Raw genomic sequence first — 14731 nt, 5'->3', positions numbered from 1 at the left:
CATTGTTTTGCTTTCATTCATCTCTAAGTATTTTCTAATTGCCCTCAAAATTGTTTTGACTGATTGTTTGAGAATATGTTGTTTAATTTCCACATTGGTTAAATTTCCAGTTTTCCTTCTATTGTTGATTTCTAGCTTCATTTCATTGTGATCAGAAGATTCTTTGTATGATTCAGTCATTTTTAATTTATTGAGGCCTGTTTTGTGGCCTTATGTTCTGTCTTGGAGACTGTTCCATGTGCACTTGAGAAGAACGTATACTCTGTTGTTGCTGGGTGGAGTGTTCACATGTCTGTTAGATCTAGTTGATTTATATAAAGTGTTAAGTTCTCTGTTTCCTTGTTGATCTTCTATCTAGATATTCTATTATTAAAAGTGGGACATTGAGGACTTCAACTATTATTGTAGAACTGCCTCTTTCTCTTTTTAGTTCTGTCAAAGTTTGCTTCATATATTTGAGGGCTCTTCATATATTCGAGCCTTCCGTTTGAGTGCTCTGTGTGTATTTTCTTGTTATATCTTCTTTGGAATTAACTCTTTTATCAACATATAATGTTCTCGATCACTTTTAACAGTTTTGACTTAAAGTCTCTCTTGCCTGATATTAGAATAGCCACCCCTGCTTTATTTTGCTTATTGTTTGCACGGAATATCTTTTTTCATTCTTTAATTTTCAACCTACTTATGTGCTTTTATCTCATGTAGGCAGCATTAATTGGATCATGTTTTTTATCCATTCTGCCAGTCTCTACCTTTTGATTGGGAAGTTTAATCCATTTATCTTTAAAGTAATTACTGATAAGGAAGAACTATTTTACTGTTTTTCTGTATGCCTTATAGCTTTTTTTTGGTCCCTCATTTACTCTATATACTGTCTTTTTTGTTTAATTGATTTTTTTGTTGTTGTTGTATACTGTTTTGATTCTCTTCTCATTCCCTTTTGTGTATTTTTTAAAGATATTTTCTTAGCAGTTACCCTAGGAATTACAACGAATATCCTAAATTTATAATAATCTAGTTTGAATTGATAACCCCTTACTTTCGGTTAGGGAATATGGAAGAATTCAGTCTTCCTTTTTGGCTTTTTCTGTAACTTTTAAAAGAGTCTTATTATTTTTTAAACCTGGATTTTCTTCTAGTCTCACCTCAGTCACCCTTGTGTTTCAGAGACACATAGTGTACTTTCCTTTACAATGGGCAGTTTCTTTACAAAATGTAACATATACAATTTAGTATGGAATGGAATTTTTCCAGGTAATATTTACTATTCTAAATGCTATCCAAAGCTCTATTGTGTATAGCCTTTAGATGACATTTTATCTGTTGTATGTCAGCAGCATATGTTCCAAGGATTTAGTTACCCCACGCAAAATGGATAGTATCTACTACCCTACCTGGAACCTCTCTGAATAACGTAGCTTAAAGCTAACACCTCCTAACCTTCTGTCTTGTACAATGCCTATCCTAATGATTTTCCCCTTCCTACCTTTCCCCACACAGTTATTCCTTAATACAGGTAATGGCGCTGTCTGAATTTGTACTTAAAGAAAGGCAGCTACTAAACAGAAATAATAATCACATAGTTATATTTGGATCTACTTCAAAATTGTGTTTTGTAGACTTTGTAATAATCTTTGTGTCACAGATTTAGCCCTGTCTTTATATTTCACTTCATTCCTTATAGAATTTATTTTCATCTGTATAGTGTGGGAAATTTTACTCCGTGAATTTTACAAAAGTGAGTACTTCGATTAAAAGCAACATCCCACCATCTTTTTCCATTTGATATCCACCTACTTCTGATAATCTTTCACCCAGTTAGATATAATTCTCTCATTAATCACAGTCCATAAAATGAGATTTCAATAAATAAGTAGAAACTGACACATGTGGTACAAAGCTTTTGATCTTTCTGCCAGGTGTTTTCCCATTGAAGATATATTATAGTCTTCTGCATGTCAGTGGTTGAAGAAATTTCAATGTTTTCCAGTTGAAAGGGATTGTAGTGCTTTCTTGAGATGGGATTCACTTGGTGGTGTTAACATTTGGTCTAGGTTCTTATATTTTTCATTGCTAAACCACTCTACTCTGTGGTGCATGAAGACTTCAGTTAGGCCCGCTGGGTAGACAGGAAAGAACGTCATAAGATTGGGGTTACTGTTGTTTAAATAAGGTTGGGAACTCAGAAGGAATTGGGGAAGCACTCATTTGTTTAGTTCCTGGAAGAGTAAAAGAAGAATGTTGCATTCGTTAAGCCAGAGGCTGTCAGAGCTGGGAAAAAGAGAAGGACTCTTAGCATGGGAATGAGATTGGGTCAAAGTTTAGAAAGTCTGTGCCCCTTTTTAATTTAGTGTTTGTTGTCTTTTAAAAATTAAATCCTGCCAGTAAACTCTCTCCAGTATATCTGAAGATAAATGGTAAGGATGAAGTATTTAAGAAACCACTGGTTATTATGTTTATACCTCGATGGTTGGCCTATAATGTATTCCATATTTTCTTATATTATTTAACTTTAAAAGCATTTGAGAATTCTTTTTGCATTACACATGAAATAAAATAAGTAGCACTAATACATCCTTGTTCGTTATACTATGTAATACTCTTTTGATCTAGTTAAATACCAACAATAAAAGTTTAATTTAAAAAGAATCTTGGGCATATGAAATCTCTCAGTCCCAGTTAATTGAATCAGTTATAAGCATGGGATAATACAAAAATGGGAGTGGAGCTATACCCATGATCTCCAAGCCAGGCACTGACTGTCGGACTGAATGTTTAAAAACATTTTGTTTTTCAATTATACAGTCTCCTTCAGTCCCTCTCTCTTATAGCTTGGATGTCTGAATTGCTGAGATGAGGAGATGGCAGGATGTTGTAAATATTGATTGGGAAGATTGCCCTATACACTCACTCCCTACCCCATGCACACACATATATATTAGAGTGGAAAAATAGGTGGTCATATCAGATGAAGAAAATGAAAAAATATTTAGATTGGAAAGCACTGTTTTATACTCTAGAATATCAGAATAAATGGAACAATGTTGATTTTATTATTTTATGGAACAATTAAGACAAATAATTATAATTCTCTGTTATGGCTTTCATTTATAAATGTATACTTAATTTCTTTCTGCCCAAGTTCGTAGTTTAAGAGAATCCTCGAAACAAGGTTTAGGATCTTGATGTTTGCCATCTTATTTTGTGTTGTTATTTTGATAGAAGTTATATTCACTTGACAAGGTTAGAAATAAGGGTGATAACTGTTATATTTTTCAGTGAAATGATTGTTATTGTTTTTTTTTTGTCTTTCGCAGGCCTAAGATTTAATTAATCATATTAAGGTCTACTCACATGGATAGTAATTTAGCTAAAAAGATTTAGATTATAGACAAATGCTACTCTCTTTGCTTTCCATTTCCTGTTCTTAGGATCAGCTTGACTTACTAGGAAAGCTTTGAAATTTAAATACTTAATCACCTCTTAAATTTTAAGGATGGTTAAAGTTCTTTTTCTTGTTAACTTTAACAGAAAGCAAAATATTACCTCCTGAAAATTTAACTCCCTGTATATGTTGGTGTTACTGCCTTTAGTTGATTTATAACAATACCTGTTGTAGAATGCATTGCCTAAGATCGTCATAAGACTTTCTTCCTTGTTTTTTTTTCAGACAAGTGAAAATTACATTCTGTCTAGTGATACCAGGTCACAGCTCAAATTTCTTGAAAAGCTGGATCAATTGGAGAAGCAGAGAAAGGATTTAGAAGAAAGAGAAATGTTACTTAAGGCAGCCAAGGTAAGTTCCTACTGATTTATAAGTGAATGTGACCTGGCAAGGAGGTCAAAACTGGCTTTATCATTGCTTGACTGTCTTTAGATTTCTCTGAAGGATTTCTTAGAATAAAATTACTAATAAAATCTCTCACAGCAGGATGGTATAGGACAGTAGCTTTCAGCTAATTTAATGAGACATACTCTTTTGTTTCCTCACTCTCAATATCTGTGTGCCTAGCATCATACCTTCCACTCTCCCAAGTAAAAAACTTTTGTAAAATTTTCATGGTGTTTTTAGGGATATGATTTGATATGTGCTAAGTTGAAGTTGAAAGAGGAAATTTTGGAAAGTGGACAGGCAAGGGTATGGGTAAATATAAGAGTAATTAAGATTATATGGAACAAAATATGGGATGCCAGAAATGGGTTAGAGAGAGTAAAAGAGAGAACAGGGGAGGCTCTTTCTTTTCTCCCTTATTTAAACATTTTTCTGGACTCTTAGTGCCAGATGGAGTGAAAGCTAATTCCATTAGAGGTTGTGTTTTGTTGCTCCACATGTCTTTGTAGGCCTAGGGCCTTTGCGCGCAGTCTTAAAGGTTGGGCATTAGTCTTATTTTGTGTTTTAAACACCTTAATTTTAATTTTTAGTGTTATTGGCAGCCTCTCATTTTAGAGTATTTGTTTCTAATCATATGCCAATCACTTTTTAGAAACTAATTTATTTTGAAATTGTATCATACTTATAGAAAAGTTACCAGAACTATACAAAGAAATGTCATCTTCCCAGATTTCTCATTGCTTCTTCTTCACCCTTTCTAGACACACACACATATTATCATTCTTTTATTCTCCTTTCTTTCAATTCAGAGGTTTTTTTGTATATGCGTAAGATTGTGCAACTATCATCTCCGATTAGTCTTTTTCTGTACCTTTTGAAAGCAAGTTTCAGACATGATGTCCACCACTCCTAAACATTCTAGTATATATTTGGGAAAACAAGGACATTCTTTTGTATAAACCTCCAAGTCAAGATGTGAACAATGTAACTCTACCAATCCACAGTCCCCATTCAGATTTCACCAGTTGTCTTAGCTCTCTGTCTCCTTTTTCTTCATGGTCCATTTCCCTTTCAGGAATATGTGTTACATTCACTTGTCCTCTCTTCAGATTCCTTCCACAGATTTTCTCAGTCTTTCTTTTTCTTTTGTGTCTTTGATAGGTTTCAAGAGAATAGACCTTACCTTCTGTAGGGTGACTCTCAGCCTTTATTCAACTGATATTTCCTCATGACTTAGATCATGCGTTCTTGGCAGGAATAGATAGAAGAGATGCTACATTCTTCTCAGCTGGTCAAAAGGCAGCCTTGTAACCTGGTTGAGTGAATGCTTACCAATTCTCTCTGTTTTACCCGTTGTAATTGATGAATTTTTCGTAGGAAGGTATTCTAAGATTATATATACCAGTATATTCTATTCTCATCGAACTTCCGTGTATCAATTTTAGATAATGTCTACCTTAATCAGCCACCTCTATGATGGTTGTCAGATGGTGATTCCTTATTCTCCTATTCTCTTCTACATTTATTAGCCGTCTACCATATGGAAGAGCTTTCTTTTTTCTCTTATTCACGCATGCATGCATTTATATCAGTATGGGCTCATGGATTTTTATTAGATTCAACAGATTGTAATCCATTACTATCATTATTTATTTTTATGTTCTAATTGCTCTTGAGCGAGAGACCCTTCCAGCTGGCACTTCTGTCCATTAGTCATGTCCCTGTCGTTTTGTGAGCATGTTCTTACTTTTTTGGCATAAGATATTTTAGGCCCAGCTTTTACTCTTCCTTTCCAGTCCTCGTATCAGCCATTTCTCCAAGGAACCCTGCATCTTTTTAACTGAGGATGATATCCAGAAACCAGGATTAGAGTATACAGTGTGCTCATTGCTAATGGGGTGTCATTAAATATAGGCCCTCTCAGTGGACAAATCTAGGAAATATATGTATGGTATGTTCATATGTACACGTGTGTATATATGCAAACATACATCTGTATTTCTTTATCTGTGTGTATATATTGTAAAACCATGAGTTTATATGGATACCTCCAACTCCAATATCTTAGAGTTCTTTCTAGCCTTAAGTTTTCTATGTTTATAAATACTTTCTCCATAGTCAGAAACTTGGTTTCGTTATCCTCAATATATTTACTTATATTCTCAATTTACTTATTTGATCAATGTAACTAATCTCCCAAAGTTATGCTGATTGACTTTTCTGTCTACTACTACTGTTACCCCTGCCCTCATTTCATTGTCCATGTAATTGGCCGCCATGCCCACTGGCCATGCCTTGGTGAGCCTCCCCAGCCCCTCATCACCCTGCATTCTTGGCTACTGGTCTATACCTTCATGTTCCCCAATCCCCCACAAGGTTGTGGGGCACCACAACCATGTCACTGCAGCTTCCCACCGTCCCACTGTCTCAGTCCCCATGCTGACCTTTCCTGCAATGGGAAGGACAGCTAGGAGAGGAGAAGATACTCTTTCTTGAGCCCTCAAGTATTATAAGCAAGCACACAGCCAGTGTAATGAAGTAGTTTATTGGTATTTTATTTCCAATTACTATGCTGTAAACAAGGTCACAAACTATTAAGTACTTGTTTTGTTATTGGATATATTACATTTGCTCTCACTCTCTCTTGGCTCTTTCTCCTCTACCAGACTTCAAAATATTGGAGTGTCCCAGGATTTACTCCTAGGCCTTCTTCTTTGTCTGCATTCCCTTGTAAATTTATATTCCTAACACAGTCTATATTATGGAACTAGACTCATATAGTAACTGCCTACTTGAAATCTCTACTCAGTTGGCCAGTAGACATTTCAAATTTAATGTGTCCAAAAGAACTCCTGATTTTCTTCCCCACTCAAAATACCTTAACTCAGTAAATGACACATTTATTCACCTGGTTCAAGCCAAAACAAAACAAAACAAAACAAAAAACCTAGAAGTCATCTTTAACTCCTTTATCTCTCCTGAATCTATTTTCTTCCTATTCTATTTCTAAAATGTATCCATCTTCTCTTCATCACCATTGTAACCATGTTAGCCTAAGTTATCTTTCACAGGGACTCTTATATAATGTTTTCGAATTGATATTTTTCTTCTATAATCCATTTTCCATACTAATTTTAGGATAATGTTTTTATAACAAGCCATGTATGTCTCTGTTGTTTAAAAGCCTTCAGTGATTTCCTCTCTTTGCATTAAAATAAAACTCAAACTTCTCACCAAAGTTTTAAAGGCCTTGCATGATCTGGCACCCCCTCCCTCTCTGAGTTTGCCTCATATCATTCCCTTTACTCACTCTGCTCCAGTCACACTGACTTTTCTTTGATTGTGCCAAGCTTATGCCCCGCCCCCACCATAGGATATTAGACTAATAATTAGCCATCTAAAACTGAACATTGAGTTCCCTTCCCCTAAATCTTCTCCCATCTTTTTCCTCTCAGAAAGTTGGAATTATCTTTCGAGTTTCTTAGGACAGAATCCTAGGAGTTATTCTTAATTTTTCTCTTTACTTCATACCCTATATCCAATCCATCAGTGAACCTGGTTGGCTCTACCTCTAAAATATATTTCAAATCTAATCACTTATCGTCTTCTCTGCTATGACACTAGTCCAAGATGCCCTCATCTTTTTCCTAATTTTATATTCACAGTAGTTGTTTTAGAATAGTCTCCTTATTGCTCTGTGTGCCTGTGCCTCTAGTCTTGGATCCCTACAGTACAACCTCTACATAGCCAAATTGATCTTTCAAAAGTGTCATGTCAGTGGCATCTCACTCCTGTGCTCCAAACCCTCCAGTAACTTGTTCTTATAACTAGAATTGAACCCCAACTCCTTATCATGGCCTACAAGGCAACACATGGTCTTTAACCTTATCCCCTTCAACTTTTTTCTATGTTCTAACCACACAGGCTTTTTTTCTTTCAAGCATGCCAAGCTTGTTTCCATTTTAAGTTTTGGCAATTACTGTGCCTTCTGCTTGGAGTGTTCTTCCCCCAGATCTTTGCATGGCTGCCTTCTTCTTGACATTCAAATCTCTACTCAAATGTCACTCCTCACAGATGTCTTCCCTCCCATCCTACCTAAAGAAATACCCCCCCACACATTCTTCTCTCTCCCTTTCTATTACATTATCCTGTTTATTTTCTTTATAGCTTTTTAGCACTGTCAGTAATTTTTTTATTTTTCCCTATCATAAATGCTTTATATATTTTAATTACATTTAATTTTTATAAAATTGTTTTTCTTTTCTTAAAACGTTAAGTTACTTGAAAGCCGGGACTTAGTCTTGTTATTTCATTTCTGTGCCTATAGTGATACACAGTAGAATTTGTACTGTGGATAATCAATAAATATTGATCGACTGACAAAGACTAGATACCCAATGTGCCCATTTTACATGGGGTAGAAAATTATATATACACGCATATACACATGCACACATTTTTATATAAATACATAGAACATTCTCTCCTAATATTATAAGTGGAATAACAAAGGACTTGGTCTTAATTTGGGCTTAAGTGAAGTTGTTTTAATAGATTAGGGGAAAAATGAAAAAAAAAAAATCAGTAGTTATGGATAGAATCTTAGGTAGGTATTTAGCTAAGGTGTTTAAAATTAGAAAGTACTCAATTATAAAGTTTCTTCTATTTTTCTTTAACGAAAATACTGATAAACCAGTAAACCTGTCAGGTAAACTTAGGGAAATAGGAGAATACTTTTAGCTCTTATTTTGTTAGCTATCTTTTATTAGCTAATGTTGCATTTTACAGAACAAATATTCAGATTTCTTAGGAGTTAGATAGCTTTGTTAGGATGAAAAGAAGGATACACCTATCCCAAGCATATTTTTCAGTGGACAAATATTAATGTTTTCAAAAATAAAGTTCCTTATACTTTGTTCCATCATAGCATTGCGTGTGGAAGGTTGCTCTCTTCTTAATAGCAGTCCTATAAGATTGTATATTTTTAGAATGTTAAATTGAATCACTATGGAGAGTGACATTCAGTAAACATTTATTAAACATTTACTTGTGTATAGCATTCTGTTAAGTGCTATAGATGACCCAAAGATGATAAGATACTCAATGGAAACATTGGAATGTATTTTATACTTAATTTTTAAAAATTACACTTTTGAAGAGAGATTTGGTTCAAAGCTAGACCGGTTCTTGATTTTTATAGTTCTTGAAATACCATATGTTTTTCCAGAATGGTTTCACCTGAAGATTAGCCAGTGTTGATTGTTTTCATTATTTAAGCCAACAGTTATCCTTTTCTTTTCCTTCATCCATTCCATTTGTTTTTTAGTTTTCAGTGTTCCAGCAAGAACAAGGCTATGCCTCAACTGGACCTGACTGACATTGTTAGCATCATTTTCAGTATAAGCTTCCTTCGGGCTAGAACTGCAGCAGCCGGCCCAGACAACGAGAGGGAGGGGTGGTAAGGGAGGGTATGCACAGGACTGTACTGAGGCATTTTCCCCTGGAGCTAAGGTTTTCAATCACAAGAGAAAATTGTCATTTATTAAATATTTAACGGCAGCTATGGTGTTTAGATGCTAGTAATTTCTATTAAAATTTTCTTTTCCTTTGCTAGAGTCGTTCCAATAAAGAAGATCCAGAACAGCTGAGATTAAAGCAGAAAGCCAAAGAGGTAGGACTTTCAAGTTACCATGTTTGTCTTTGTGTTTGAGGGAAGGCTGGCAGCTCTCTCCTGGCAATTAGGTCAGGGTTTATTTTGCTGTTGCATACCATTTGCAGAAGCCTTGGGGAAGGACAGGAACTGCTAAAGGCAAGGGCAGTACTTCAAATGAGGTCAATGAGTGATGTGCTCTCTTTTTAAAATTTATTTTCAAGGCTTAGGCCTGTCTAGAAATGGCTCTTTGTAAACTACAGCAGCACACTTGAAGGAATATAATGTGGGATTAAAAAAAAGAGAGAGAGAAACTTCTGAGATTTAGCATCTGGGACTGTACAATAGACTACATTTTTCCAGGGTAATTGTTCGTTTTGTAAATCTGATACTGCTTATAATTCTTTGGCTGGGAGGCGGTACTGGGATTTAGTTTTAAATGGAAAATGCCTCTGGCTTTTAATTTTCTGGGCCCAGCAGTTTTCTGTTCTGGAATGGAGCCCGTGTTTCACACAGTTCATGTTTAGCTGCAGGGGTTTTAGTTTATAGCTTAGACTGGTTAAGCTTTTACTCCCAGAGGCCTCTGCATAGCAACTGTAGAAATCAACAAATAAGTTCATTTATGTCTGCAGCCTCCTCTCAGTAGCTGACTTTTTACATTTCCCAATATCCATTTCCTGACTTTTCTAGCCCCAGAGAAAAAAGCTCCACTAATTGGAGCTTATTTTAATTGAGCCTTAATATTGGATCTCACTGGAGTTGCCCCCAGAGCTGCTGAGAACAGAAGGAAATGAAAGTACCTAAGGTTGAAGATGTGGTGTGTATATGGGTGTGTGTGTGAAAATTTTCACTTGACCTACAGATTCTTTTCCCTGCTGAATAAATCATCAAGCCTGTTCACATTTCTGATTAAGGATCTGACAGCAGACAATAATAAAGACAATTGAGGTGTGAGACGTGTGATATGAAGCTGAAGAAATTGGTTTCTATAGTTACTTGACTGATTTCATGCAATTTTTAAGGATCTTTGTACTAAATAAGAGTGATTTTCTGAGCAACCTTTTTCCTTAACTGTGCCTCTTGAACTATGAAATTTGTTGTTGCTTAACGTTGCTGCTTGGCTCCTAGGTGCCAGCAGCAGCAGGTTATTTATGAATGTTTTAAAGGCCCTTATTGTTTGGATTAATGTAGGGGCTGAGGCAAAACAAATGGAAATCAAGTAAGGTTCTTAAAATCAATGTGGTGTGTTTTCATAAAAATAGAGAAGGAAAACACATGAACTCTGGGTGGGAGGGCTTCTGGATTGGGATGAGGAGAACTGGAAAGGGGGAAAACATTTAAAAAGGTTGAAACCAGAAGCATTTTATTTAAACAACAACAAAAAAATTTCTCGTACTCATTTCTTTCCAGCAGAAAATTCATCTAAAATATTATCTAAAAAATTTGTATGAGAACTATGCCTATAATTCTTTATAAGCAAGCCTGGCTTGATGATAGATTATTTGGTGATGGGCAGCCTATTGTTGCTCTTAGTCATGGGTATCCCTCTTTGTTTTAATTAAGGACTGATGAAATACTTATACACTTTCTTCTAATTGCATCCCTTTTTTGGAAAATATATATCAGAAAGTTTACCCTTTTATCTTTAAATATCCTGTCTGTTCCTCCTTCATAAACCTTCATAAATAGCTGGGTCTTAGATTAATTTTTTCTTCAGGTTTGTATGAGATTGTTTTGTTTCGTTGGTTTTTCTTTTAATATTGTGTTTAATTATTCCCTGAAAGATGAAAGGTGGACGGCATTTTTCAAAAAAAAAAAAAAGTAGGAGTAAATGTGAAAAAACCACTTCTCTTAATGAGAGCAGGTAATACCAAACCTCTTTTTTTCTGTCCCTTGCACCTCCATTTATTTCTTTTTCCTAGACTCAATATAATTTCCAAAATATTTTGAAAGTTTTTTAGTTGCTTCCTATCTTGAATCTTGTTGATTAAAAAAAGAATCAAATACATTGGTCCCGTTCCAAGAACAGGGCCACTCTGTATTAGTTTTAAATGTTTGATAAAAGTAAAATATTGCCATTTTGTCGTCCCCCTGCCCCCTAGAGCTCTTAATAACTTTAATGTTCTAAGGGGCTCTAATTTAGAATCAAACACACAGGGATACCATGTTTTGTTTAGTTGCAGAAATCATTGGCCCTATCTTAATATAAAGTTAAATTGTTCTCTTGTATGGTAATTTGTAAAGTTATCATTTGGGATATGCTAATTGTTTCCCTGCAGGTAGAAAGTAGAAAGCTTTGGTTTGTGATTGTGAGTGTGTGTGTGTGTGTGTGTGTGGGTGGGTGGGTCAGTCTGTCTGTGTGTCTGTCGGTCAGTCTGTCTGTGTGTCTGTCTGTGTTTCTGTGTCTGTGTCTGGCTCTCTGGGAAGTTTTCTTTGTTCAGTTGTGAAAATCAGCACTGATTCCTTAAAGGTGCTTGATTTAAAATTGCTTTGCTTTCCTTTTCCTACCCACCAATCATGCTGGTCATAGTAGAAAGATTAATGACTGTATTTTATGAATGCAGAGCTGTTTAGAGAAATTTTAGACTTTATTGATGCTGAGAAATGTTTCAGCCAATGTGTTTTTCACGTAAACATTATACAACTTGAATACTTTTCATACATAACTTTATAATCCATGTGTGCTTTTACTTTTTAAGGACTAGAGTTTTGATCGTGATCATTTCTCCTCTGAGTTTTCTTCTTTCTAATCCAGTTTTAGAGGATATTCATTTCTTTGCATTCTAGGTATAAGGACAAATTGTTAAATTTGGCCAGTTTTTATAAACATGTCTAATAATTTTTTTTCATCCTTCCTATTGACTTCTTTCAATTTTGCCATCCTTGTTTGGCACTTAAAAAAAATAGGCTGCCTTTGGGTTTGCCTCCAGCGCAGTCTCAATCCATTGAAGGAGCTCCTGCTGCATACTGTTCTTATTGACCTGACAGGTTATCTATCTATTTGAAAACCTTATTGTTGCCTGGCTAAAATGTCTGTGGATATTCCTGTAATTCAGACATTTTAGTTTCAACGTTAGGGCTTTTCCCCTTTTTCTGTTTTTGCCTGGAAAAAAAATATGTGGCTCTATTGTAACTTTATATTTTAAATATGGACACTTAATTTTGATCTTTAAAAATTTTTCTAGATACCTTTTCTAAAATGCAAGTACTGACATTTTTCCATTTTGTCCTCTATTTGTGAAAGGTTTTAAATAGATTGCTAATTGCCAAATTCTAACTTCAAACAAGCAAGGGCATCTTTGTTAAATGCAGCTGCAGACTTGTCTGAAGAGTGTGCTGTGTGTCCTAGATTACCATCTAGCCCTCAATGTTTTCCTTTCTTACCACATCATCCAGAATTCTGTGGAGCAAGCCATCTGACCTTGCAGTTCAAACCGCCTGATTCCTTACACATTTGTTATATATATTGTGACCCTTATTTCCTTTTGAATATCTTTTTTCTCCCTTGGGAAATGTGAATTGAGTGCATCTGTGCACAGTGAGACAAAGAATTCATTTACTTTCTTTTTAACAGTTCCTAGCATTCCCACTTTCATTTGTAATCACACAATAAAAGGAAGAAAAAGGAATGCAAGACATGTACCTGCTGGCACATTAGCTTCACAGTGCAACCTGTAGAAACTGGGCAAAAGAATAAGTATTAAATGATTAAAATGCATAATAGATTAGAAAACTTATACCCTGAAGTATGTAGGATTTTTGTTTATAGAAAATATAGGGCATAAAAACTCTTAAGTAGTACAGTTCTCCATAAAGCATTATTATGAAAGAAAAAAGATACTGAATAATAAGGCTCATTACTGATTAGAGAAATATATGATTTAGATATGAAAAAGTCAAGGTGTATTTTTAGAACTAAATTTAAAAAGATAGTCAGTGAAACATGACATTTAATGCTAACTATTAAATTAGAGCAACTTATATTTAAACTTTATGCTTGTTCTTCATGAGCTAAACTGAAGCACTGGACGGGACAAAATGAAATTTGTCATTAAAAATACTTTCTAGCAATTAGATTAATTTTGTGTGGAAGGGACATTCATAAAATGACTGGTTATAAAGAAATTGTATACTTAGCAGAGAAACATGCAAATGTTTCAAAGCATGAGTGGTCTAGGACAGTGGTTCTCAAACTGTCATGCATGAGAATCATCTGGGGGGCTTGTTAAAAATACAGATTGCCAGGCGCTACCCCAGAGTTTATGATTAGTAGGTTTGGATGAGGCCGGAGAATTTGCATTTCCAACAAACTTCCTAGTGATTCTCTTATCACTGCTGATGTTCTGGAGATTGCGCTTAGAATCATTGGTCTTAAGAGGAGAAAGAAGACCTTTAAAATCTATCGCTTTTTAATTTTCCGTTGACTAAATGGCCAGAAAAAGGTTAAACAAAATACTGTGGTTTGGGAATCTGAGAGTTGGCATCTCGTTTAGTAACCATCTAATTATCTTTTCAGTAGGTTATTTCTTGGAACTGGGAAAGCTACACTAGGTTTTTTTCTTTTTAATGGATATTTTCATAAGAGAACTTTATTGGTTGTATCTCTTGATTAGGTACCTTACATAGAAAAGTCAATATTTTATTTAGAGCTTCATCAGAAATGAAGATTCTCAGGCCTCGCCTAGACTTACTATATCATAAACTCTGGGGTTAGCTCCTAGCCATCTGTATTTTTAACAAGCCCTCCAGATTATTCTCATGCATGCCAGTTTGAGAACCGCTGTTCTAAATGGTCAATGCTTTGAAACATCTGCATGCATCTTTAATTTTGAAGTATGGGATCTGTGTGTCTGAGAGACATGTTACCCTTTTGGTAGAAGAGATGTATATTATTTAAAAAAACAAACATTGAACTGGAAGTCAGGAATCTTGAATTCTAGCCTGCCATTATCTAGATATCACTTCGGGGACGTTAACTTTACCTGTTTGAGCTTACCTCAAGTATCTTGTATTTTTAAAAGAATGTAACAGTACATGCTCTGCTTGTGTTATGCAGCTGTCATAATTTAAGGAAAGGTGAGGTATAAGAGGAAAAAACAGCAGCTTAAAAACATTCGCTAAAGAAACATTTTAAGATAGATGCCACCAAGCTCTTAAATGTAAGCTTGAGACTGACCATGGATATGTTAGTGTTTTTTTCCTTCCAGAGGATTGGAAAGAAGATTGAAAAGAAAAAAGAAAGGGCGAGA

General features: G+C 35.1%; 1 protein-coding gene across 3 annotated transcripts in view; it reads left to right on the top strand.

Moving 5' to 3' along the window:
- The window catches only part of TAF4B (TATA-box binding protein associated factor 4b), a 113469-nt gene that overhangs the window by 65607 nt on the left and 33131 nt on the right, over positions 1–14731 (top strand). For all 3 annotated transcript variants that reach the window (XM_025038666.1, XM_006920014.3, XM_025038664.1), the window contains 2 exons: positions 3671–3796; positions 9447–9503. In XM_025038666.1, coding sequence (XP_024894434.1) covers positions 3671–3796; positions 9447–9503 — 183 coding nt within the window. The remainder of the gene's footprint in view (positions 1–3670; positions 3797–9446; positions 9504–14731) is intronic.

The sequence above is a fragment of the Pteropus alecto genome, unplaced genomic scaffold, assembly GCF_000325575.1.
Source record: "Pteropus alecto unplaced genomic scaffold, ASM32557v1 scaffold146, whole genome shotgun sequence".
Lineage (NCBI taxonomy): Eukaryota > Metazoa > Chordata > Mammalia > Chiroptera > Pteropodidae > Pteropus > Pteropus alecto.
Note: the sequence above shows the minus strand (reverse complement) of the source record. Positions and strands in the feature narration are given on the sequence as shown.